The sequence below is a fragment of the Meriones unguiculatus genome, chromosome 21, assembly GCF_030254825.1.
Source record: "Meriones unguiculatus strain TT.TT164.6M chromosome 21, Bangor_MerUng_6.1, whole genome shotgun sequence".
Classification (NCBI taxonomy): domain Eukaryota; kingdom Metazoa; phylum Chordata; class Mammalia; order Rodentia; family Muridae; genus Meriones; species Meriones unguiculatus.
Window position 1 is genome coordinate 12,204,304 of NC_083368.1, and position 25,182 is coordinate 12,229,485.

Below are 25,182 nucleotides of genomic sequence, written 5' to 3' on the forward strand. Positions count from 1 at the left end.
CCTCAGGTTAGGAACACTGTTTGCTCTTCCAGAAATCCTGAGTTCAATTCCCAGCAACCACAAAGTGGCTCACAACCATCTATAATGATATCTGGTACCCTCTTCTGGCATTCAGGTGTACATGAATACATAATAAATAAATCTTAAAAATAAAAAAAGGGGGCTGAAGATGGCTCAGTAGGTCAGAGTACTGACTGCTTTTCCAGAGGACCCAGAGGGTCAAATTCTCAGCATATACATGGTAGCTCACAGCCATTCATAACTCTAGCCTTGAATCAGACTACCTCTTCTGGCCTCTGCCAGCACTAGTCATGCACCATACACATAAAATTTAAAGGATGTCTGAAGGAGAAACTTTGTGTGATTCTGTTCTCTGACACTGAAATAACCAATATTCCAGTGACTGAGAAAAATACCTAAGTGGTGGTGGGGGGAGGTGGTGGTGGGGAGGGAGAGAGGAAGGAAGATTAAGCAACAGAAAAGTCAACAAAAGCCTGAAGGAGGTAAATATGTAATACTGATGAAATGCCCAAATTTTACATTTCACACTAATTTCAAATCTGATGCTGCTGTGAGCCCCCTACCAGTGAAAACCCAGAGGAAAACCATGCACTCAACACAACTCACACAACAGGAAGAATGTACTAATGACTCATGGCCCAAACACTCCATCCATCCCCTGTGCTTCCATTATCAACTCCCAAACACAGAAGCCAAAACAGAAAAGGAAAAGGGGAAAGGGACAAGGTGGGGGATGGGGAGGGACACACATACAGAATATACAATGGGAATTCCTAAAACCTAAAACCTCTGTGACTTTAAGACCAAATTATCAATACTACACATTAGCACAGCACTTAAGAGCTAGGCTTTCCAAGGCCAACCTGGGTAATTCATTGGGACCTACTTCCCCCCCAAAACTGCTAAGCAGTTGCACATGGCCCCTAATCCTAGCCCTAAAGAAGCAAAAGACTGCTATATATTCTCAGCTGGCCAAGGCCACATGGTGAAACCAGTTCTCAATAAAAAACAAACCAACAAAAAAATACAGGGCTAGAGAGATTGCTCAGTGGTTAAAAGCACTGGCTGCTCTTCCAGAGTATCTGGGTTTAATTCTTAGCACTCAAATGGTAGTTTACAACTATCTAACTCCAGTTCCAGAGATCTAACACCTTCACAGACATACATGAGGGCAAAACACCAATGTACATAAAACAAAAATAATTTTAAAAGGAAAAAGAAAAAAACAAAACAGCCAGCCATCCTAAAGAGACACAAGGGCAAGCAATAATTCCGCTAAGAGTTAAATTTAAAGTGCTCACTCATTACAACTACTCCAGTTTTTCAAGTGGTATCTTTTACACTTCAAGAGTGGAAAATGACTACTTGGAATTAACAGAAATAAAACCACACTGACCCACAGACTGACAGCCAGAATGGAGACAAGTAAAATATTTCATGTATGTTAAACAGATTCTGTCACTTCCAAACTTCTAAGCAATTTTGTTTACAACTAATCTACTTCATAAGGAGCCCTAAAGACACAATAATCACATACAGGGACACCCAATGGCTCTGTTAGTGGGCTAAGGGGTCCTTTCTGCTCTGTTCTAAGATAATGGTTCAGTATTTAGTTCTATCTTCTATGTTAACTGCTCTCATGAAATGTGAGCCTACTCTGATCTTCCACAAGGTAAATTAGGGAACACATTGCCATTGTTCCTAAGCCTACACCAGGATATACCTATTCAGAATGCAGGGCTCACCCGTGAGTTGTCCACTGTCAACAACACAACATAAAGTATATGAACTAAGCCAGGTGTGATACACACTCCTTTAATCTTAGCACCTGGGAGAAAAAGGCAAAGGCAGGGTTTTGGGGCCACCCCGGTCTACATAGCAAGTTTCAGGCCAGGTGGGGCTACATGTAATGACCTTTTCTCAAAAAAATTAAGTTTTTTAAGTGTGCAACTTGTTTTCATTTTTTTTTCCTTTTTGCTGTTGTTATTGTTTGTTTTTTTGGGAGAAGGGAGGAGTGGCAAATAGGAAATGCTACAGAAAAACCTTAAGAAAGTACATGAAAATTTCATTGCACTGCTCAAAAAAACTGTGGAAGTGACCAGGTATCAGGCTCCTATAGCAAAAAACACAAACCTTAAAAAAACCTTAAATTAATCATGTCCTCTACTTCAGCAACCTTGAATCAATCAGATCATTCCAGAAAGAATCACCAAAGTAGCCTCCATCCTCCTTCCTCATGGCCAGGACAAATTTGAGAGCACAGTTAATTATCAATCTCTAATTTAATGTGGCATCTACATACACTTCAACAGTCCATTTTTAAGAGTATGTAAGGAAGCTAATGAGAGATGCAAGCAAGCTATAGTCTAAAAGCCAATGAAAATGTAGCATTTTAACAACTAGCTGGAAACTGGTCTATAATGTGTTTCTATATACTTTTAAATCTTATCCACCACTCCCCTTCAAATCCCAATGGGAAAATAATACTTTGTCCTTAAAGCAATTGAGGACATCAATTGATCAAACCCAAGATACATGCATCACCAATCCAAGTGCAAGATTAACCCATCTGTTTTGTTGCTGCTACTCTAATCTCTGCATTACATTTTTCCTAACTTCCAGTTGTTCTAAACATTCTCAGCTTTCAGTATTTTCTTGCTCGAAACTCCTAGTTCCTAAACTGTATAGACTAAGATTTAAACCTAAGCAACTGCTAAGAGTCTTGCTGGGCTGGAATCTCATCTCAAAAGATCCTGGGATCTTATCTTACTTTCAGCTCCCAAAAGTAATCAGGATTAAATGGAATCATGGACCGAGGATTATCACTGGTTACTGGAGAAACTGGATACTGAGGTGATAGGAAGACTCACTGAGTCCTCTAGCATGTGGGAGTTGCCTACAGCATGCCTGCCCCAGGTCAGTAGGGACCACGGAATACCTATACTTTGGTTGCAGCACTCTGAGGAAGTTTTTGTTTAAATCACTAAGTACTTTGTTACAGCACTCTCAGTACTACCTGGGCTGTGAGCCTAGCCATCCTACAAAGTGCACTGGTCTAGGGCATCTGGGCCCCCTCCCCTCCCTGGTCTTGAAGTCAACTTTCGTAATCTGACCAAATACAACATGGTGGTGATAGAAGCATCTTTTTATTCTAGGTAATCTTTAAATAAAATAAATAAACTTTCTTATAAAACAGAGACCCAGGCCATTCGTTTTTGTTTATTGTTGAACAAGCAGCGCCTCGGGTTCGGGCCCACTGTGATCCTCCTCGCTCAGCAGCTCCTCATACTCCTCGCTGAGCTCCTCCGCATCCCCGAGACTGGCTTCCTCCTCGCTGGAGATGAGGTCCAGGTCCTCACTGAGAAGTCCGCCCTGGCCCCAGCTATAGCCTTCACTCGACTCATCTTCACTAAGGTCCAGCTCCTCACTGGATATCACATCCAAAACCTCACTGTGCTCGTCACTCAGGGTGTCTTCTACTGACTCCTCAAAACAGGGCTGGTCTAGTTCTTCACTAGGCTCCAAGTCCTCACTGGCCACTTCCTCGAATCCTGGAGAGTAAAATGACTGACTCACTACATTAAATTTATGGCTCAGAAAAATTACCCTCCACACAATTACCCTCCCCCAGAAAGTTTCTTCCCAAGGTTCTCCACACCATGGGCTTCTTCCAATGACCTGGGCCTACTAGTCCTTCCCCAGAGTTCAGAAGTCTTTGTGAAAAAGAACATACTACCAGGTAAAGGGAAAGGAAGACCCTCTCTCTGCCAATCAAAGGCAGTTTGGCCATTCCTGAGAATTAAAATAAAATGGAGTTGAACCCACATAGGTCTCTAGGAAAGACTTCCTGCCATGACTAAATAGAATCAAAAGTCCTCTATTGGGTACTTATCAATTTTACACTACCAGGTTTACATAACCAGGACCCAAGTAATGACGTCCTGGGTCAGCAAAACACATGAAGAGATCATCCTAATTTAAATTTATACACATCCTGTTTTCAATCAACATTTAAACAAAGGTTCAATTGTGGGAGATCCATATTCTCAGAAAGGTTAGCTAGCCTAGTGAGCTCCTTTGGAAACTGCCTATATACTGGCCTTCCTGGAAAAATGCTAGTCACAGGGAAAAGTGTTTCAGCTTCTGCAGGATCCCAAAGCATCTCCCTCTCCAAGGTCTCTAAGGTGAGGACCCCAGCTCTCCACCAGGGGAGATTTTTGAGCATAGCGTAGCTCAACCATATAACAGGACATGAGGACACTGTGAAATCCCAACAATTGGAAGGTTGACTAAGGAACAGTCTGGTCTACATTTTAAAACAAAAATCTGAAAAATGACTTTCTGAGACAGAAAAGGGATAGGGACAAGGTCTATAAAACCCAGAAGCCTGAAACTAGGATCTGTTTCAGCCTCCCAAGTAGCTGTGATTACGAACACAGTACATTATACTGCATCCAGTATATTTATAATAGACTAAGGTACTCTGAAAAGCTAAGCCAAAAAAATAATGATAAAATAAATGGATTACAGAAGTTGGCTGTATGAAAACTTAAAACTGAAAAATGACTGGCTACAACCAAGACACTGTGACTGGGTTTACGAGGGCTCTGGGCTGCTAACCAAGCACTAGATCCCCCAGCCCTGTACGAGGGACCCAGTCTACACTCCACATACCACCAGCAGGCTGCACGGTCACCTCATACACGTAGTAGCCATGGAGCAACTTCTTTTCCTGTGCGAAAATCCTTACTGCCTGAAAATGGAAGTCCCCTAGAACACCTACAAGAATGGATTGAAGAAATATCACTGCCACACTCATCACGGCAACACAGGGAGGGAGTGCATACCTGAGCCATACCTGAGGTGGAGAAGATCTCAGCAAGCCTAGTATATTCTTGCACTCCTGATAAAAACTTAGGCACATCTAATTAAAAGCTCTAATACATACCTTGAATAAAATAAAAAAAAAAAAAACTGTCCAAAGACTAGAGTGTTAGATTCTTTTTCTCAATGAAAACAAGCACTGTTAATTCACTAAAAAAAGTACATGCTTCTTTTTTCAGTGCTAGAGACAGTGCTAGAAATAGAATCCAGAAATTGTACACACGAGGCAAACATCCACCACTGAGCAATATCTACAGCACTTAATTTTTACCTTTCACCCTAAGTGAGATTTTTGGGGGCTGTTCTTACTTTTTTTGTTGCAGTCTTAACTGGCCTCAAACTCATGTTCCTTCTGCCTCAACTTCCCAAGTTCTAGATTACAAAGATGGGTATCACACAACAGGATTTAATTTTTTTTTTTCTTTTTTCAAGAGAGGGTTTCTCTGTATAGCTTTGGCTGTCCTGGACTCACTTTGTAGACCAGGCTGGCCTCACACTCACAGCCATCTGCCTGCCTCCCTGAGTGCCAGGATTAAAGGCACACGCTACCATGGCTGGCTCTATTTTTTTCTTTAGTCAAGAAAGATAAAGCAAGGGCTGGAGAGATGGCTCAGAGGTTAAAAGCACTGGCTATTCTTCCAAAGGTCCTGAGTTCAATTCCCAGCAACCACATGGTGCTCACAACCATCTATAATGAGAACCCATGCCTTCTGGCCTACAGTCATAAATGCAGACAGAATAATGTATAAATAAATACATAAATAAATCTTTAAAAAAAAAGAAAGATAAAGCAGTATTTCAGATGCCTGACTTCCTCAGAGACAGAAAAGTTAGCCTCCTTTATCTTACTAACACCCAAGCTGCAGAAGACAAGTCTTTCACTCAGCAGATAGGACATCAGAAGAGACTCAACCCAACATGCTGCCCCACACAAACCAAGTTGTAAATTACTAAATGCTAACTTTTGAAGAAAAAAAAAAAAACCCTCAGTAATTTTATTGTTTTTCTTATTGCTAGGTAGAGTAACATCCACAAAGCTGGTACTGCAGCTGGGCATGATCTCATCTAATCATCTAGCTATATTTTAGCACATTCAGGTAAAAAAAATACAAGTGTTTGTTTCTATCATATTACAAATATTGTCTGAAATATGTAGAGGCCAGAAGTAGAGATTTACTTTTTTGTTTAGTTTTTGTTTAGTTTTGTTTTGTTTAGTTAGTTTGTTTGTTTTTTAACCTGAGTTTCTCGGTATAGCCTTGACTATCCTAGACTAACTATAAACCAGGCTGGCCTGTAACTCAGAGATCAGCCTGCTTTTGCTGACATCACAGGCATGTGCTACCAAGCCCAGCCTTTTGTTGTTGTTGTTTCTTTGAGACAGGATTTCTCTGTGTAGCTATGGCTGTCCTGGACTCGCCTGGTAGACCAGGCCTGCCTCTGCATCCCTGAGCGCTGCGATTATAGGCATATGACACCTTTTACTTTTCTTTTTAATACACATTTATTATTGTGTTCCTGTGTAAATACTCAAGCAACAATCTTTATTTGCCTCACTCTTATTAACTTGTTTACAGAGCCTTCTGTTTGTTTTTCTGTAATATTAAACAAGCAGGTTTTCAATGTCAAACTGCAATCCATCCCAACCCTCACTCACAATAACCTTTCTATTTAATTTCAGTTATGAGTGAGTATGTGCTCTCTTGACACTCACTGCTTTCCTTCCCTCAGAAAGGCAAAATAAATTATCTCTCCTCCCCACCCCTCTCTTTCTTTAAAAGGCAGGATAAAGAAAAAAGTCTCTCTTTCTCCCTCCCACCCCACACCCATTGAGATCAACTATAGTATCACAACATGAAAAGTCCAAGACCTACCAGATCCTGGGTGTCTTGTTCCTCTTCATACCCATGACATCGTGACATGCAGGGATCCTACCTGTCTCTCTTTGCTATTACTAGTAGAAACAATTGTCCTTTTTCCTCCTGCGAGGTTGCTGGTGATGTTCATGTCTCTTCAGCCTCACAGCATGTTTCCTTTCTCAGTGCACCAGGACAAGAGAGGCAGCAATAACATGTTCAACCCTGACCTCCCATTATCAAATGCTCACCAAAAGGGTCTCAGCAATAAAGAAGATTTCTAATAACTAAATGACAGCTAACAAGGTCATGGAAAGGCACCTGTGCACAATATACCTCAGAGTCCAGGGTCAGGCATCAAACTAAGGAAAGAGATGGGAGAATCTATTTCCCCACAATCCAACAGGTGCTATCCTAACACCATCTGCCTTAACAAAACTACCCTCACACTCCTGATTCCTCCTGCCTTGCTCTAGATGCATCCTACAGAAAAGAGAATTATTTATGGAAACCGTATGTTCTGAACAGTATCTATGATGCCTAGTAAATTTCACAAACTCACTAATACATAAACTAGCTTGTAGAGTGGAGATAGGTCAATGTCAAGGTGTCAGTATATCTAAAATCCTGAGTTCAAATCCTGAGCACCAGAAGCAAGAAATATTTTTTAAAAGAGAGAAGGTCATATTTCCAACATCCTGTCCTACCCCATCCATGCACTCACTGGAGGGCAAAAACAAATTAACTAGGATGAATACACTAGAATATTTATTGCTAAAGTCACAAATTAAAAAACTCTGACAAGGTCGGCAGAAAATGTTTAATGACTCCACTGTTCTATAAAGATAAAGGTCATAACCCAGCACAACGTTAAATGCAAAAGGTGCCACCAGGCCAGACAAAAGGTTGAACTGGTAGAACGAAGTACTTACCAAAGAAGTCAAATGAAAATGGGTCCCTTCCTCCAAAAAATTCCCTGAAGACATCATCTGGATTCCGGAACGTGAAGCCAAACTCAAATGGACTGTCAAAGTGACTTCCACCTATACAAGCACAGCAAAGTGTTTAGCTATGAATTCTGGCATTTCTAAGCAACTGCTTGTTTATAACCCATTATATGCTTCATGGTCTAGAGAGAGAGAGCATATTCTATACATCTAAAACTGTAAGAACCAAAAGCCTTATCATTTATGCTAACTGCACTTTGCCTATCACTGACCACATGAGTGCTCGGATCTCTAGGCCTATGAATTTCCAATCTACAGTGCTCTTTAATATCCGAAATCTGACTAAATTGCTGCTCATTGTTTTTGCCAATAGTTATAAAGGTTTATGAAAGCCAAGAATATATTCACTCCACCAATTCCCCATAGGTACATTAGGTCACAGCAAGACTTCTAAGGACCATGCTGAGCACTTTTTTTTTTTTTAAGATAGGATTTCTCTATATAACCTTGGCTATCCTGGACTCGCTTTATAAAACAGACTGGCTTCGAACTTACAGAGATCCACCTGCCTCCCTGAGTGCTGGAATTATAGGCATAATCCACCATACCCAGCTTGAGCACCATATAGGTAGTATCTACTGTTTAAACCTTAATGGGTTTACTGCTAAAAACAAAGTGAGGTTATCTATCACAGTTAACACCTCAACATAATTTCCTAATTTGACAAATGTGTGGTGGATTTTCTCCCCACTCCTTTTTTTGATGCAAGGTCTCACTACGTAAAAGCAGGCTGGCCTTGAACTCTCAAACCTCCTATCTAATTGTCTTTTGTTTTTTTATTATTGTTGTTGTTGTTATATTCCTTTAAGGAGTCAAAGACTTACTGCAGGAGAACCATAATCATAGAGTGAACTAAAACCCACCAGGCAGGCTTTCAACTCACAGACACTGTCCTGCCTTAGTCTCCTAAGGTATTAGGATTATAAGCAGGTACTACCATGCCTGGCCAATAAGAGATTCTTTTTAATGTTTACTTCTCCATGTTTATTCAAATTTACCAATTTCAAGGCTAATCTATATTGACCATCAGGTACAAATCATACAAACTCAACAAAGACCTTTTTGTCTCCAAAGAGAAAATTCATTGACATACCTCCTCCTCCACCACCATTTAATCCTTCTTTGCCGTATCTGTCATAAATGTCCCGCTTTTTTGCTTTAAATTTGAGGAAAAACAAAACAACAATCATTATGGGTAAGTTCCTTCAAACTCTCAAAATTCAGTCAGTCAATATTTCCTGTTTTAAATCTATATCCAGACTTTAAAAAAAAAAAAAAAACAACAACCTTGGCTTTAAAAGAAAGAAGGCAGGAGTCTTAACTCCCTGCCCTCTCTCCTAAACAACCAGTTGGCAAGCTTATTTGTAAGTACTACAAATGCTTACTACAAAAGTCCGGAGGATAGATGTTAAGCTATCAGCCCTGGGCAAAAAGTGCAAAGTGGATAAGAATACAAAAGGAGGCAGGCCTGTGCTGCACTGCACAAACTCAGGTTTTGCCGAGTTGACCCAAACACTTGGTTGATGGGTACTGTGCTGGCATTCACAAGCCCTGCAGCCTTAGCACTCCCGACTAGGACAGCAAAAGTATAGCTGCCACTTGTATAAATCCTTCTGTTTTCCCCCAAAATCTCATATTCTACAACAATAAAATCAAAGTTGAAAAAACTTGTAAGAACAGTAACATAAGCTCTAAGGCCCAGGCTCCAGGCACTAGAGCATAATAGTCCCACAATTATTAAGACCCTGCCATATTTGCAGGATTTCTGTTATCAGTGTCTTAAGTAAAAAGATAGATACTTGTGAAGTAATGTTTCCAGGGTTGCTTTTAAAACTGGGGAGCGTTTTAAAAGTAAAGTATAGTATAGTATAGTATAGTATAGTATATATACTGTATCAGAGTATAGATAATGCAAGGGGCTGTATGCCAACAAGCTGGCTCAGTGAGTTTTACATCAGGTTCCTTGTCGAAACAGATTTTTTAAGATAGTGGCCTATTACTATTTCCTATGGTCAGTGAATCAGTACCTAACTTTTTCTTAAGATGTATTTATTTATTATATATACAATATTCTGTCTGCATGTACATCTTCACTCCAGAAGAGGGCACCAGATCTCTTTATAGATGATTGTGAGCCACCATGTGGTTCCTGGGAATTGAACTCAGGACCTCTGGGAGAGCAGTGCTCTGAACCGCTGAACTAAGCCATCTCCCCAGGCCCAATACATAACTTTTTAAATGCCTCTGCTTTGACTCATGCCAGGCCACAGCAGGGATGGTGCTTAAAATGTGGGCGGTACTTTTCCAGTTTCTGGCACTGTTGCCAGTCCTATAGATAAAAACTTCTTTCCTTTATCACAAACTCAAAATTTGATAGCTGCCCTAGCTGACAGCTAACCTTCACCTAACTGCAAAATATAACCAACTTTCACAGAGGCATCTAATGTCTATGCTCTAGATCCCAGGTCAGGGATCAAAGTCTAAACTGGAGCAGAATGTTCTAACCCTTCCTTATCCAAGTAGTAAAACCCCATTTACAAGGTCCTGCTGAAATACAACAATGGCTAGAGCCCACAGCCTACAGTTCATGGTTAGATGTATCAGACACAAAGACCACAAGAAAATAAAAACCCTTCGTAAGGGCAAGCAGTCTAGCTGGAAGCAAATAAATTCTGTGTCTATACTCTGCTACCTTTGGAAAGCCTTATTCCAACTCACCCTCTAAGAGCCCTTCACAAACTCAGATTTACTTACCATCCGATAATACCTCATATGCCTCGGCTACTTGTTTGAATTTCCGCTCTGCTTCTTCTTTATTTTCAGGATTTTTGTCTGGGTGCCATTTAAGTGCCTGTTTCCGATACCTTGAAAAATGAAAATGCTGTACTGAGCACATATGAAGACCATAGAATTTTAATAACTACCAAAAGCAGCCAGGCATGGTAGTGCACACCTTTAATTCCAGCAACGGGTCTTTGAGCTGAGACCAGCCCGTGAGATCCTGTCTCCAGAGAGGGGAGGGAAGAAAGGAGGAAGGAAAGGAGGGAGGAAGTAAAGAAGGGAAGGACAGACAAAAAACACCCTACCCTTAAAATGGCTATACTATTAGGTGAAATTAATACTATCTTAGCAGTAAGGCCCTCTTTTCCTGAGAATAAAATAAGCAAGTTCTAATTCAGGATACTAATACAAAGTGGCAAGAAGAATTACTTTTTTTTTAATATTTTATTTTTTTATTTTTTTAAAGGATTTATTTATTTATTACGTATACAGTGCCTGCAACCCAGAAAAGGGCATCAGATCTCATTATAGATGGTTGTGAGCCACCATGTGGTTGCTGGGAATTGAATTCAGGACCTCAGAAAGTACAGACAGTGCTCCTAACCTCTGAGCCATCTCTCCAGCCCCAAGAAGAATTACTTTAAAAATTTGTATTTTGATGATCCAAGTGTCAAAATTACAGGCTCTGGTGATCAGGTTAAGCATGCTCAAAATATTTGTTTAGACAAGGCCTTATCCACTGAGCAGAACAGATAATTTAAATAACTTCTGTTATATTTCTACTTGCTCAGCCAGCCCTTCCTCCACACACCAGTGTAAAGGAAGCACAGGCCACACCATACGCCAGACTCCTAGTATCTTTTAAATAACAACCTTTTCTGGATTGCGTGTCTAAATAAAACGGAAACATCAACTTTTATGGCTAGAGTATGGCCACTGATAAGAGTACCTAGTATGTACACAATTTTAATTTAAGCAAAATATACGTATTAATTAGGGTAAATTCAGTGGTAAATAAGTTGTGTCCCTCATAACCCAATACTAGAACTAAGTAAGACTCTCAAGTACCGAGTGTCCTGTTTAAATTAAGGAGCATATAAAAACCAACTGTGAACTTGACAGAATCTAGACTCACTTGGAGGACAATCTCAACAAGGCACTGCCCACCCTGAGCTGCCCTGAGGGAAGGTCTGTGAGGGACAGCACCATTCCATAATCAAAAGTCCTAAACAGCAAAGAAATCAAGCTGAGCACAAGCAAAAAATATCTACACATTCTTTTTTCTTAACAATTGATATAATGTAACCAGATGTTTGAAGATTCTGCCATGACTTCCCAACAATGATGGGCTTATACGGCTATATCCTGAAATAAGCCCCTTTCTACTGTTTCTTTTGGGACATTTCATCACAGCAACAGAAATAAATATAACAGGAAGACTCAACTGGTTATGCCCCTGGGTTGTCAGGGGCTAGACATGCAAAAAGGATCTGATGCAATCAAGTGAGTTTTACTAGGGCTAGAGAGATGGCTCAGAGGTTAAGAGCACTGGCTGCTCTTCCAAAGGTACTGAGTTCAATTCCCAGCAACCACATGGTGGCTCATAACCATCTATAATGTGATCTTGTGCTTTCTTCTGGCCTACAGATACACATGCAGGCAGAATACTGTATAAATAATAAATCTTTTTTTAAAAAAAATTTTACTCTGAACATGTAATGTACACTTGTAATAAGAAAAAGACAAATATTCTGCTTTAAACTTATAATGAGCTTATAAATAAAGCCACTGCTTAAAAAGATCTAGCTATAATATACATACAAACACACATATATATGAAAAAAAAATATCTAGCTAGATACAGCTCTATTGAAAACACTTATAATCAATAGTCTTTCGTAACTCCCTTTTGTTTAAGGGTTGTCTTTCTTACATAGAGAACCTTTGTCTTAAGAGCGTATAAAAGCCAGGACAGAATTAAAGTTGGTGGTGGTGGTTGACAGGAGTTTTACTCCATCCACCACGCACCAAATATGTATTTTTCTGCTTGTGTATGTTTGTATGTATAGATGTCTGAATAATATATGTATATACAAGTGTGTAAATATCTTGTGTATATGCATGTACATGTCTGATGGGGGACCCCTTGAATGTACATATGAATGTGTACATGTCTGCATGTTTGCCTGTATGTGTGAACTGTACTATGGAATGTGTGGGAAATGTATAATCTGTGTGTGTGTGTGTGTGTGTGTGTGTGTGTGTGTGTATCTCCCTCTAACTCATAAAGAGTTATAAGTCTCTGAACTCGTGCATGGGCTCCAATGCTCATTCCTGAGTCAAAAGTTTTCTTCAGCAGTATAAGTAATTAAGTAGTAAACCCTCAGAGAAAAGTCTGAAGAATAATTAATCTGTTAACTCTGTGGACATCGCCTCGGTTTTTTCCCTAGTCTGTCAAAGCTGGACTTTGACACCTCGTTACACACCAACTTTTTTTGTTTATTAAGACAGGGTTTCTCTGTATAGCCTTGGTTGTCCTCGACTCACTTTGTAGATCAGGCTAGCCTCGAATTCACAGATATCCACCAGCCTCTGCCTCCTAGAGTGCTGGGATTTCAGGTATGTGCCACCAAGCCCAGCTTTTACATCAGCATTTCTAAAAATAATGGTGAAAGCTTACAAGTGGATACTAGACATATAATATAGAATAAACCTACAAAATTCTGAACACCTAAAGAAGGTGAGCTAGGGGTTGAGAGATGGCTCAGTGGTTAAGAGCACTGTCTGCTCTTCCAAAGGTTCTGAGTTCAATTCCCAGCAACCACATGGTGGCTCACAACCATCTATAATGAGATCTGGTACCCTCTTGGCAGAACACTGTAAACATAATAAAAATAAATCTAAAAAAAAAAAAAGTGAGCTAGAAGACAGACCCTGGGTAAGATGATCAATCCTCACTCAGACATTGAAAGAAGGAGAAAACAGGAAACAGGACAGGAGCCTACCATAGAGGGCCTCTGAAAGACTCTACCCAGCATTGTATAAAAGCAGATAATGAGACTCATAAACTTTGGGCAGAGTGCAGGGAATCTTAGGAAAGAAAGGGGAGATAGAAAGACCTAGAGAGGAGAAGAGTTCCACAAGGATAGCAACAGAACCAAAATATCTGGGTAGAGGGATCTTTTCTAAGACTGATAATCCAACCAAGGACCATTCATGGAGACAACCTAGAACCCCTGCTCGGATGCAGCCCACAGCAGCTCAGTATTCAAGTGGATTCCCTAGTAAGGGGAACAGGGACTGTCTCTGACATGAACTCAGTGGCTGGCTCTTTGACCGCCTCCCCTGGATGGGGGAGCAGCCTTACCAGGCCAGAGGAGGAAAATGCAGCCATTTCAGATGAGACTGGATAAGCTAGGGTCAGATGGAGGGGAGGAGGACCTCCCCTATCCATTGACCTGGAGAGGGGCATAGGAGGAGATGAAGGAGGGAGAGTGGGGATGGGAGGGGATGAAGGAGGGGACTACAGCCTGGATACAAAGGGAATAAACTGTAATTAATATAAAAAATAAAAATTAAAAAAAATAATGGTGAAGGGTTACAGATATAGTTCAGGAGGCCTAGACTGGAATTCAGAAACACCAGGGAAAGAGAAAGGCATAATAAAGCAGCACAAAGTAAATATAGATCGTACCCACTGGAACTGTGGATGGAACACAGGGCCTCTAGCACAGAAGGACAAAGGTCCTTATTTTAATATTTCTATTTTGGGAAAGAGTCTGAGATGTCAGGTTTTTGGATGTGTGCGCAAGTGTGTATATGAGTGTGAAAGCCAGGTCCACCTCCTAAAGAACCAACCATCCAACCTTTTGGGTTTTTTTAAAGACTGGTAGGTCTTTCTTCATAGAAACCTAGAGATCACCAATTAGGTAGGATGTTGAATGAGTCCCATGTCTAAGCAGAAATGTCAGCATTTTACTTTTTTTTTTTTGTTTTAATATTAGCATTTAACTTAAAATTAAACCATAGGATTAAAAGCTACTTTAGGTCTGTGGTGGGCAGTAATCCAGTGGCTGCCTATCAAGTATGAGGCCCTTGGATTAGATCCCAGTTCATGGTGGGTGCCATGTTCGGGGCTTGAGAGCACTTGTTGCTCTTACCAAGTTTGATTCCCATTACCCATACGATGGTTGGAGCTATCCATAAAGCCTGTACTGGGGGATCATATACTATTCTCTTCACCCTCGTTGGACACTAAGCACAGGTATACATACAGGCAAGCAAAACATTCACATATAAAACGAATAAATCTAATTTTAAAAAAGGAAAACAAAAGGTTTATTAAGTGACACAAGTTACTCTGTCTATTACCAATGACCCATGACAGAGAATACTTCAGAAATGAAATCACTTACGCCTTTTTAATGTCCTCAGGTGAGGCATGTCTCTGCACGCCCAGAACTTCATAGTAATCCACCATGTTTTAACAGTGTTGGAACAAATCCTGCAAATACAAAAATACAGTCCATGATAACACTGCCCTATCGGTGAAAAATTAGGGGGAAAAAATGAGGTGAGTGGTTCCTTCTCAGTACCTACTGGCCCAGGGAGAACTTCAGGTAGCCAGCCACTAGCCTGTATCTTAGGGCAAGACATTGTCCATAAAATGGGTTCAAGAATATATCCTGGGCTAGAGATGGCTCAGAGAACACTTGCTGTTCTTCCAAACGTCCCTGAGGGAGTTCAATTCCCAGCAACCACATGGTGGCTCACAACCATCAATAGTGAGATCTGGTGTGCATGCAGAATGTTGTATAAATAATAAATAAATCATTTTTTTCTTTTTCTTTTCTTTCTTTTTTTTTTTTTTAAGAATATCCCATCTGAATGGTGGCATACACCTTTGATCCCTGCGCTTAAGATGTACAGGCATACAAATCTGACTTCTATGCTAGCTTGGTCTACAGAGTAAGTTCCAAGTCAGCCATGGCTACAGAGAGAATGACACACACATACACCCCCAGGAGGGAGGATCATTCCCAAACTCTATCTAGAAAAAAAAATGCTTGGATGACCTAATAATAGCTTCAACTATTAACAGGTCACCCGGCTCTGAGGCAGAAATCAGGTGCCACTTGACCAAAGGACTAGCTACAACTGCTTTCCTAGACCACAATCCACTTGGAGAGATTTGGTGACTTCCTTCCCCCGGTGAGTTTCTCCAACAGGCATAAGGCAAGACTGCGAAGATGAACACACTAACCCTGCACTTAAAAGCACCCTTTCTCAGAACCATGTTCTATAATGGGGGTGGCAGCAGCCCCTGATGAAGTTATCCATGAGAAAACCCAACTGTGCCAACAATCTTCTATCAGAAAACCAAAAGGGATAGCAGTAAACAACCAAAGCGGCCAGAAAACACCTCTTCCTCCCTACTTCATTAAATGATACAGGGTTGTGGCAGCAAAGGATCTAAAGCAACATTTTAAAAGCAATGCTAACTACAGGACCCAAGAGACAACTAAGGAAAACATTGTTATGCTAATCCACTCTAAGAGAACAGAGAGCTTTAGTAAGCGCCAAAGCACATGTCCTCTCCTTCCTCTCTAGTTTGTCTAATATTTCCACTGATGTTCATCTTTCCATTATGGGCAATACAAGAACCGGAGCTGACACTAGGAAGGCCAAATAAACCAGCCATGAACGCTGACTACAAGGCAGTGGGGTGTACAGCATCCACTGGCAGTCCTGGTATTCAGGCAATACTTGAATGCTGGCCATCTTAAATGAAGAGTATCCCCTTGAGTTAAACAATTCATCTGGAGAATCCTGACACTGCTAGAGCTGCCAACCCCTTGAAATGGACACTGATTTAAGCTCAATGATAGGTCAGTGTATTTTTCCAAAGCCTTGACTCACTCACTGGTGTCCACTTCTGTCCTATCTCACCATTTGAAATCACCTGATTTAAGCTCAGGAACTCTTAAACTTCCTAGTACCACTGTGTACAATTGAGGGCTATCCTAAATCTCTTTCCTGTCTTCTCAAACCTGCCTTCTTACTCACTGAAAGGGACTCAAAGCCTCTTCTCATCATCTATCTCCCGTTATATAACACCATGAGTCCCAAATGGAAGCCTAAGACTGTAAACAGGCACATGACTGTACAAAATAGCTACTTGGATACCAAGCAGATTTTCTCAAATAGAACATGACCAAACCTTAACTCTTGAGCCTCCCCACTCCACCCAACACACACCTCTCTAGAAAATTCTACCTTTATTATTCTACCTTATTACCTCAAAGCTGCTACACCCACCACATAAAGAAATTATGTAAAGGTAGTATCTTTCACTCTTCCAAAACAGCTTCAACTCCTCTACCTTCAATGTTGCCCTTACTCCTGCAAGGGCCTTTGGGCCACCCCTCTTCTCAATGAAGACATTGAGACATTATTCAAAAGACATTATTCAAAAGAATAATACATTAGGCAATATCAGCCATAAGGGACTAAGTCAACTGGGAAATTAAGAGAACAATAACTCATTGTATTAACTAGTGTCAGTTATGAGAGAGGAAAGCGTTACAAAATACAGCAGAGCACAAACAAAGTTTAAGAGCTATCCCAACTTAGATGAATCAAGTTGGGTATGGTAGGAGGATCAGGAATTTAGGAGACACATGTAACCCTGTCTCAGAAAACAAACAAACAAAAAAACGTCTTTTGGTTTCTTGTGGTTGGTTAGTTGGTTTTGTTTTTTCCCCCAGTCAGGGCTTCTCTACGTAGCTCTGGCTGTCCTGTAATCCACCTGTCTCTGCCCCCTGCGTACTGGGACTAAAGGTGTGTGCCACCACCGGCAGCAACGCTTAACTTTAAAAGTACCTTCTAAGCAGAGTGTGTGATGTTGCATGCCTTTAACCCCAGCAGTTGGGAGGCAGAGGTAGGCAGGTGGGCCAGACTTGTCTACAGATTCCTAGGACATCCAGGGCTACATTGAGAAACTGTCTCAAAAAAAAAAAAAAACCAGAAAAAGGAAAAAGAAAGAAAAAAAGGGAGGGAGGGAGGGAGGGAGGCTAAATAGAAAGAGGAAGGAGGGGAGGGGAGGGGAGGGGAGGGGAGACTGTCTGAGTCTCTCTGTAGATTAGGTGTCTTGTCTGTTCATTGTGCTTTAGGATTGTTTAGTTGGTCTCTGGCCTCTGCTCTTCAGGTATCCAAGCATCCATATATCCAAGTGATCATTAAGACATTGCTAGAACCTAGGCATGGTGGCATACACCTTTGATCCCAGCACTAGCTGGGCAGGAGTAGGTGGCTCTCTGTTGAGGTAGAAGGCACATAATGAGACCAAATCTCAAAAAAGAAAAAACATTGCTGAAAGTCCCCAGAAGGCAGCAGCACCCAAGTAAAAACTTTCCTGGCCAGGAAGGATGGACCCCTGAAGAGACCATGGATGGCATCCTGAGGCAAGTGGACTGCTAAGGAAGACTAGACAACAGAAACTTCTCCATCATAGCAGGAAATAGTGGTACAGACCTATAATCCTAGCTAAACTGAGGTAGTCCTGTAGATGTTCTAGACCTTGGGATGGAGATAGAGTACAGAGTGTTTGAACAAAGCCCTGGGTTCAATTTCCAGCAACTCATGACCTGTAATTCCAGAACCAAAGTAGAGAAAGGGGATCTGAAGAAAAAAAAACTTTTACACATAGCAAGTTCAATGCTAACGTGAGCTACAGAAGACCCTGTTTCAAATATATATGAATATGAATAAATACATAAACAAATGATTCTGAACTAGAAGTCATCGGCAGGGAATCAAACACCCAGTAGCAGGGTGTTTGATACCATGTGTTTAACTAAGGTATTCAAGGCTCTGAATTCTACCCAAACACTAAACTTCAGTCAAAACTGTAACCATGTTACTTTCTGGCCCTACTATCAGCTTCAGAAATAATTCTGTCCCTGCTCAATGTCTTTTATATATACATGTGTCACTTAGTGGGTAGAGGGTTATTCTGGCACACCAGTGGGCCTGAGTTCAATCTCCAGTACTAACAAAAATGGATTGTAGAGGCACATAGGCCTTTCTTTTAACCCCAGCGGTGAAATCTGAGAAAGGACTTAAAGTTCATCCTATCTCAATCAGCTCTAGGCCCATCCATGCTAGTCAAACTCTTACCTCAAAATAATAGAAGGCTGGATTTTCTGCCCTTAGTTAAGTTTACTACCTATTTGTGTTAGCGCCATCTACAGGGGATATGAAGCACTTGCCCACACTGACAAGCAGGCATGTTTGCACATATGATATATAAGGCAAGCCTGTGTCCATAAAGTCTGGAAAAGGGGGGAAACTACAGCTTTGATTCCTATTGCTTTTATCCATTTTCCATCTAACTGTTGGCCCTTTCCTGCTGAGGTCACTAAAAAGCAAGCTTTGACTCTGTCTTCCAGTATTTACTCTTTCAATACAGGGACACGCAGCAGGGGCCAGGTTCCACTAAGTACAGGGAGAAGGGCCAGCTAACAGTGCTTCTACTGAGATGATTGCATGCAGCTAAAACTGAATTAAGATAAAGGCCAACAATGAACTACAAAGATAAATAAAATTCAAAGAAAGAGCCATGCATAAACAGAAATGAAGATGGATGTACTAAGGAGATTGGTCCAATTCAACACGGTGATATATAACTGATGGCAGTGCCTACCAAGAGGCATGCACTCCATTCAAACAAGCACTCAACTGCTGTATTATCCTATGTGAATCCAAAGTTGTTCATCCACTTAGGATGAATGTAGACTAGTCACACTAAATTACTAAAATATTAAAATATCTAAAACCCAAATATACACTAGACATTAACAGAGAACAAGTTTTATCCTATTTGAATCCAGAACACCAACTAGAAATCCATATCCAATGCACTGTTTGACAATCAAGTATCAAAAGTCAGCTGGGTGTGGTGGTGAACTGCTTTAATTCCAGCACACAGGATACAGACACAGGGATATTTTGGTTTCGAGGCCAGCCTGGACTTGAATTCCAGGATATCCAGGGCTACAAAGAGAAACCCTGTCTCAAAAACTTTAGAAAGAAAAATGTTCAAATCCCTTCAACTCACTCATTGTGTTGGGAGAAGGACATTTGGTGGTAAAAGGCCTCCCATATAGCAGTCAGACTCTACCACTGAGATACAGTCATCTGACCAGTACCCCTTAAAGCAAAGTTTCACTAAATTATTCCAGGTGACCTTGGATCTGGCAGTCCTCCTGCCTCAGACTCCTGAGTGGATGGTTCTTACAGGCTTCAGCTACGAGGCTCTATAAATTTATTAAAGTTACTTAGTCTTGCCAATCCAAGATACACCTTGTCTGAAATTTTAATTTATCCAAGATGAAACTGCTACCAAAAGCTTCTGTCTTATATAATTCAACTAGGAGGGGCATTGTGAAACCTCTCAATGTCTACTCATTATAATTTATAATTCCTGGGCTGGAGAGATGGCTCAGAGGTTAAGAGCTCTGACTGCTCTTCCAGAGGTCCTGAGTTCAATTCCCAGAAACCACATGGTGGCTCACAACCATCTATGAGATCTGGTGCCCTCTTCTGGCCTGCAGATAGAACACTGTATATGTAATATATACAGAGTTCCAGGCCAGTCAAGACTATATAGTGAGAACTTTCTTGTCTCCACAAAAAAAGAAAGGAAGGGAAGGGGTTGGGGGGTTTGGTTCACAGCACCTACATGGCAGCTCATACCTGTCTACAATTCCAGTTCCAATAGACTAAACACCATCTTCTTGTTTCATGGACACCAGTCAAGTACATAGTGCACATATATACCTGAAGGCAAAATACTCATACATGGAAAATTATTTTTTTAAATATTAAAACATATCTATTTGACAGCCAAAGCACTGACAGGAGTTCAAGAACAACCTAGGCCACAAGATAGTCTCAAAAAATGAATACCACACCCAAAAAAACTGAGCATGGGTGTGGAGGAACATCGGGAAGAGAGGAAACACTAAATGAAGATGTTCAAAGGTTACACAAGTTGCTAACCCAAGAGAAAGATATCAGCTTTTTAATAAATACAAGTACACTAAACCACTCCCGACTGACTTGTAACATTTTGGGGGCAAGACCACAAACCATGCAAAAACCTACTTCACAAGCTGGAAAACCTACCTGCCTTTGATCACCAACCACGACTCGAGACACACACAGTAAGATGTCCTCTGAACACCACATGCATGCTGTGCCATACATGTGTCCAGAATTCATACACTAACATGCACAGCATGGCTTTTTTTTTTTTTTTTAATTTTGGTTTTTCTTTTCCCACCACCACAGGGTTTCTCTCTGTGTAGCCTTGGCTGTCCTGGAACTCACTGTGCAGACCACCTTAAACTAGTACTTAAACTAGTTTACCTTAAACTAGCTCACCTTAAACTAGTACTCTCATGGCACACTAAGGACATTCTAAGGGTAGAATTCCTGATGTGAGTGTTGGGAACTGAACTCATGCTCTGCAAGAACAGTACCAGCTGCTAGGTAAGAAGCTAGCTTCCCCTCCTGAGAGAAGAAAGCAGCAGGGTAGGCTGGAAGGAAGGAGGATATAAGCAGCATGTGCAAGCACTTTTTGAATCTCAGATCTAAACTTACCCTGGTTTAGTGACTGATTTTCAAGTAAAATGCATTCAATCCTCAAGATGACCTTATTCCATTCCTTTGGACTTTTCTCCTAAAACCACTGGCAGGCCCAGAAATCTGCCAGGGCAGACCTACACGTTGATGTCCATGAAGGCCTGGGCAACAATTTTTTGCAAGAGTCTTGCCAGGTCACTAACAAAAACAGCTCTTTTCCTTTCCAACAAAGGAGGATCAATACTGAAAAGGAGAAATGCAATCCAAGGCCATATTCACTAAAGACTCTCTGCTATCTCTTACAAAAAGGGTCAAGTGAAATGATAAACACCTTTAAGCTCAGCATTCTAAAAGCAGGGGTAGGGGATATTTATGAGCTTAAGGCTAGCCTGGTCTATATAGATAGCCTGTCTCCCAAAACAAAACCAAGAAAAAAATTTAGGAAGTTTTACTGGGCATGCTGTCAAATGTTTTTAATCTAGGCACTTGGGAGGCAGAGGCAGGCAGGTATGAATTCAAAGTTAGCCTAATGTAGAGGAATTTTAATACAGAACATGGCTGCCTGGCAAGAGATCACATCCAAAGACCTTCTAGGTCTGTGTGATTTTGCAGGAATACAAACATGCCTTTAATCCAGAAGAGGCAAGCAGATTCTGAGTTCAAGGCCAGCCTAATATAGAGCAAGCTTCAGGAAAAGGTAGTACATGCCTTTAATCCCAAACAACAAAGGTAAAATTGGCTTGTAAAAGAAAGCACCCATGTTTGAAAGTAGTTCTAATTCAGCGGCAGAAAAGATTTGACAGACTAGAGTATGCCCAACTCTCATGAGGAAAGGGAAGATACTAAAAGGCAATGCAAAGAGAGAGGGGAGGCAGTTTTACCAGGACAGTAACAGACGAGTTGCAGACAGAAAACTCAGGTGAAAACGAATGAGCCAGAGAATGAGAAGGAGCAGCAGATTGCTGGACTTCGATTGAGATCAAACAGCAATTCAGAGACTGAAAGAAAAGGCAGTCTGAGTACATCACCTGGGAGAGGAGTTTGAGCCAGAACAGCTGAATTGAACCAAGCAGCCCAAAGCTCAGAAAGAACAAGAACGGGTGAGATTATTAAGTCTCAGAGGCTAAAAACATTCTATGCCTAGGTCAGACTGTATGGAGGCTAGAAGGCTCCAGGACTAGGCCTAGGTCAGCAACCAGAAGGCAGTTAAGCCTCCAAAACATCAACTGAAACAAGTTTCTTTTACAAACTATTCTACATATTCAGCTACAGGCCATATTCAAGTAAAGAAGGTTTTCACTACACACACAGTCTTGGAAAAAAAATAATTAAAAACTACTATTTTTAATTCATTAGAAAAATTCTATGTGGTGGCATCACACTAAACTATTTTCAGCAAATGTGAAATGGACCAAGCTAGATCTACAAAAAACTAGTACCTAGGAGGTTGAGGTAAGAGTGGAATTCCAAGCCATGGAAACATTAACGAAACCAGTAACTGCCTTCAGTAGCACGCACCTGTAATCCCAGTACTCATGGAGGCAGAGGCAGGTGGATCTCTTGAGTTTAAGGCCAATCTGGTCTACAAAATGAGTCCAGGAAAGCCAAGGCTACACAGAGAAACCGGCTCTCAAAAAAAAATTAAAACAAACAAAAAAAAGTGTTAACTACCAAAATCAGTACAAAAATTTTAGAAGGAAATAAATTATATGCCAGAGACATTTCCCGAGTATCATTTTATCATCTCATGAATTGCCAGAATATATTAAATATATCAATACCTCAGCAAGGTAAGGCACTTGCCACCAAGTCGAAGTTTAATCCCCAGGACCCACATGGAAGGAAACTCCTATAAGTTGTCATCTGACCTCCACAAATGAAACATCTCTCACTGAGTAGGGGAGCAGAACCACAATACACACTCCTTACATAGCTTTGATGGGAAAGAGAATTTTAGCTAGGATCTCACATAGAAGCAAGTGTGTAATTCTAGCTACTCAACAGACTTAGGAACAGTTTGTTGTTTTGTTTGTTGGCCGGTATTTTGTTTCGAGACAGGGTTTCTCCGTACAGTCCTGGCTAACCGGGAATTCCCTCTGTAGACCAACCAGGCTGGCCTCAAACCCAGAGATCTGCCTGCCTCTACCTCCCAGTTGCTGGGATTAAAGGAGTGTACCACCACAGTACCACTAGGTACAAACTTTTTTGAAAGCAGTCTCAACAATTTAGTGAGAACCAGTTTCAAAACTTACCACTGGGAAAAATCCTGGGGTTGTGGGTAGGAAGAGGCAGAAATAAAGTGCCTGCCAAGCAAGCTGTTAGAACTGAGTTCAGATCCCCAGCATCCACATTTAGCCAGAGCAGCAGAGCTGGAGGCAGCCAGAGGCAGATCTGTGGCACAATGCACATTTGATATGCCCCAGATTCAGTGGGATACCTCTTTCAAAAAAAAAAAAAAGGTTGAAAGCACCCAATGGCTACCTCTGACCTCCACAAGCACACACCCACATAAAAACATACCTCACATGAAACTTTTTTCAGGTTCAATGTCATTCCCTCCCCCCACCCAAAAAAAATACATACACACACAAAATTTTACAGGGAACAAAAATCACATGATGCATAAGGAAACCACCTTTCTGAAGCCTCAACATTCCTAAAACACTCATGTATTTTAATACATCACAGTTCAGCAGTGTTGAGGCCAGAAGCAATACCTTTGTTTACTCAGAATGCCTGAAAGGTCCTTATTACTCAGATTAGGTAGACATTTTAAGAGAAAACCACAACATAGGCAAAGTACAGCTTTTGAAATTAACAAAAACTGAAACCTCTTACATGAAAACTGACCCCAGGATATAAAAGTATTTTTAGCATTTTGCATTCTCAGGTAGAAGAGTAACGTGGAAGGAGTCAAGTGTGTTCTTCCTTGGTCATCCAAAATTATGGAGTTTGACAAAACACTTTATCCCTAGCATTATCTAATAAAAAAAAAAGAAAATTTCCTAAGCCAGATATGGTAGCACACTCCTTTAATCCCAGCTCTTGGGAGGTAGAAATCGTAGATTTCTCCAGGACAGCCAGGGCTACGGGAGACCATGTCTCAAACGAAACTAATTCCTACTAGCTGGCTTATCTACTAAGTCAGTCTCCAGGCTTTCCCTTTGTTTTGTTGTTTTTAAGCAGAGTTGAAGTTTATTAAAGGATTTAACAGACTTAAACATGCTTGGGGAGTACGCAGAAGGGGCAATACATACCCCACTGTGTGGTAATGTGGCCTCAGGAGAAAATGGCCCATTTTTCCCTCTCACATTATCTTATTAGGGGGAAGGCCACACTTGTGGAGTCCAGAAGACAACTTTAAGGAATCAATTCTCTCTTTTCACCCTTATGTGGGTCCTAGGAATCAAACTCTAGTACTCATGCTTTGCTTTTGGTGCTGAACCACCCAAGCCCAATTATGATACTAGCATCATTTCTGTCATATTCTTTCACCAGCTCATTTTTCTTCTCATTCACCTAAGTTTTTCGCTTGTTCTCCTTTTAATGAAGTGAGGTCTCACTATACAGGCCAAGATGGCCTCCACCTAAAATTCTCCAGCCTCATCCCCTTGAAAACTGGTATCAAGACTCACAACAGACCACTGCTCACTGACCTCGTTTTTATTCCCAAGATTAAACTCTTCTAACTTCTATACATGAGAAAAGCAGCATAACAATAATTTGCCACTCTACTCCTTCCTACAAAGCAAAGCTGTAACTGCAGGCCCTTCACCACTCACCACCAGATGGTGTTCTGGATTAATTTACTACATTTCTTTTTTTTTTTTTTTTTGCAAAGAAGTAAAAAGAAGTCGGTTTTTTAAGAACACTGCACCCAGGCTAGGTGGTGCTCTCGCCTATAATCCCAGCACTCAGGGAAGCAGAAGCAGGTAGATCTCTGTTAGTTCAAGGCCAGCTTAGTCTACAAAGTGAGTTCTGGACAGCCA

General features: G+C 41.0%; 1 protein-coding gene across 5 annotated transcripts in view; it reads right to left on the minus strand.

The window, feature by feature from the left end:
* Dnajb6 (DnaJ heat shock protein family (Hsp40) member B6) overlaps positions 1–25,182 on the minus strand; it is a 57,658-nt gene that overhangs the window by 28,260 nt on the left and 4,216 nt on the right. For all 5 annotated transcript variants that reach the window (XM_021661967.2, XM_060373939.1, XM_060373938.1 and 2 more), the window contains exons 2-5: positions 14,962–15,050; positions 10,520–10,629; positions 8,859–8,921; positions 7,691–7,801 (exon numbers count right to left, since the gene is read on the minus strand). In XM_021661967.2, the coding sequence (XP_021517642.1) occupies positions 7,691–7,801; positions 8,859–8,921; positions 10,520–10,629; positions 14,962–15,026 (349 nt within the window). In that variant the 5' untranslated portion in view covers positions 15,027–15,050. The remainder of the gene's footprint in view (positions 1–7,690; positions 7,802–8,858; positions 8,922–10,519; positions 10,630–14,961; positions 15,051–25,182) is intronic.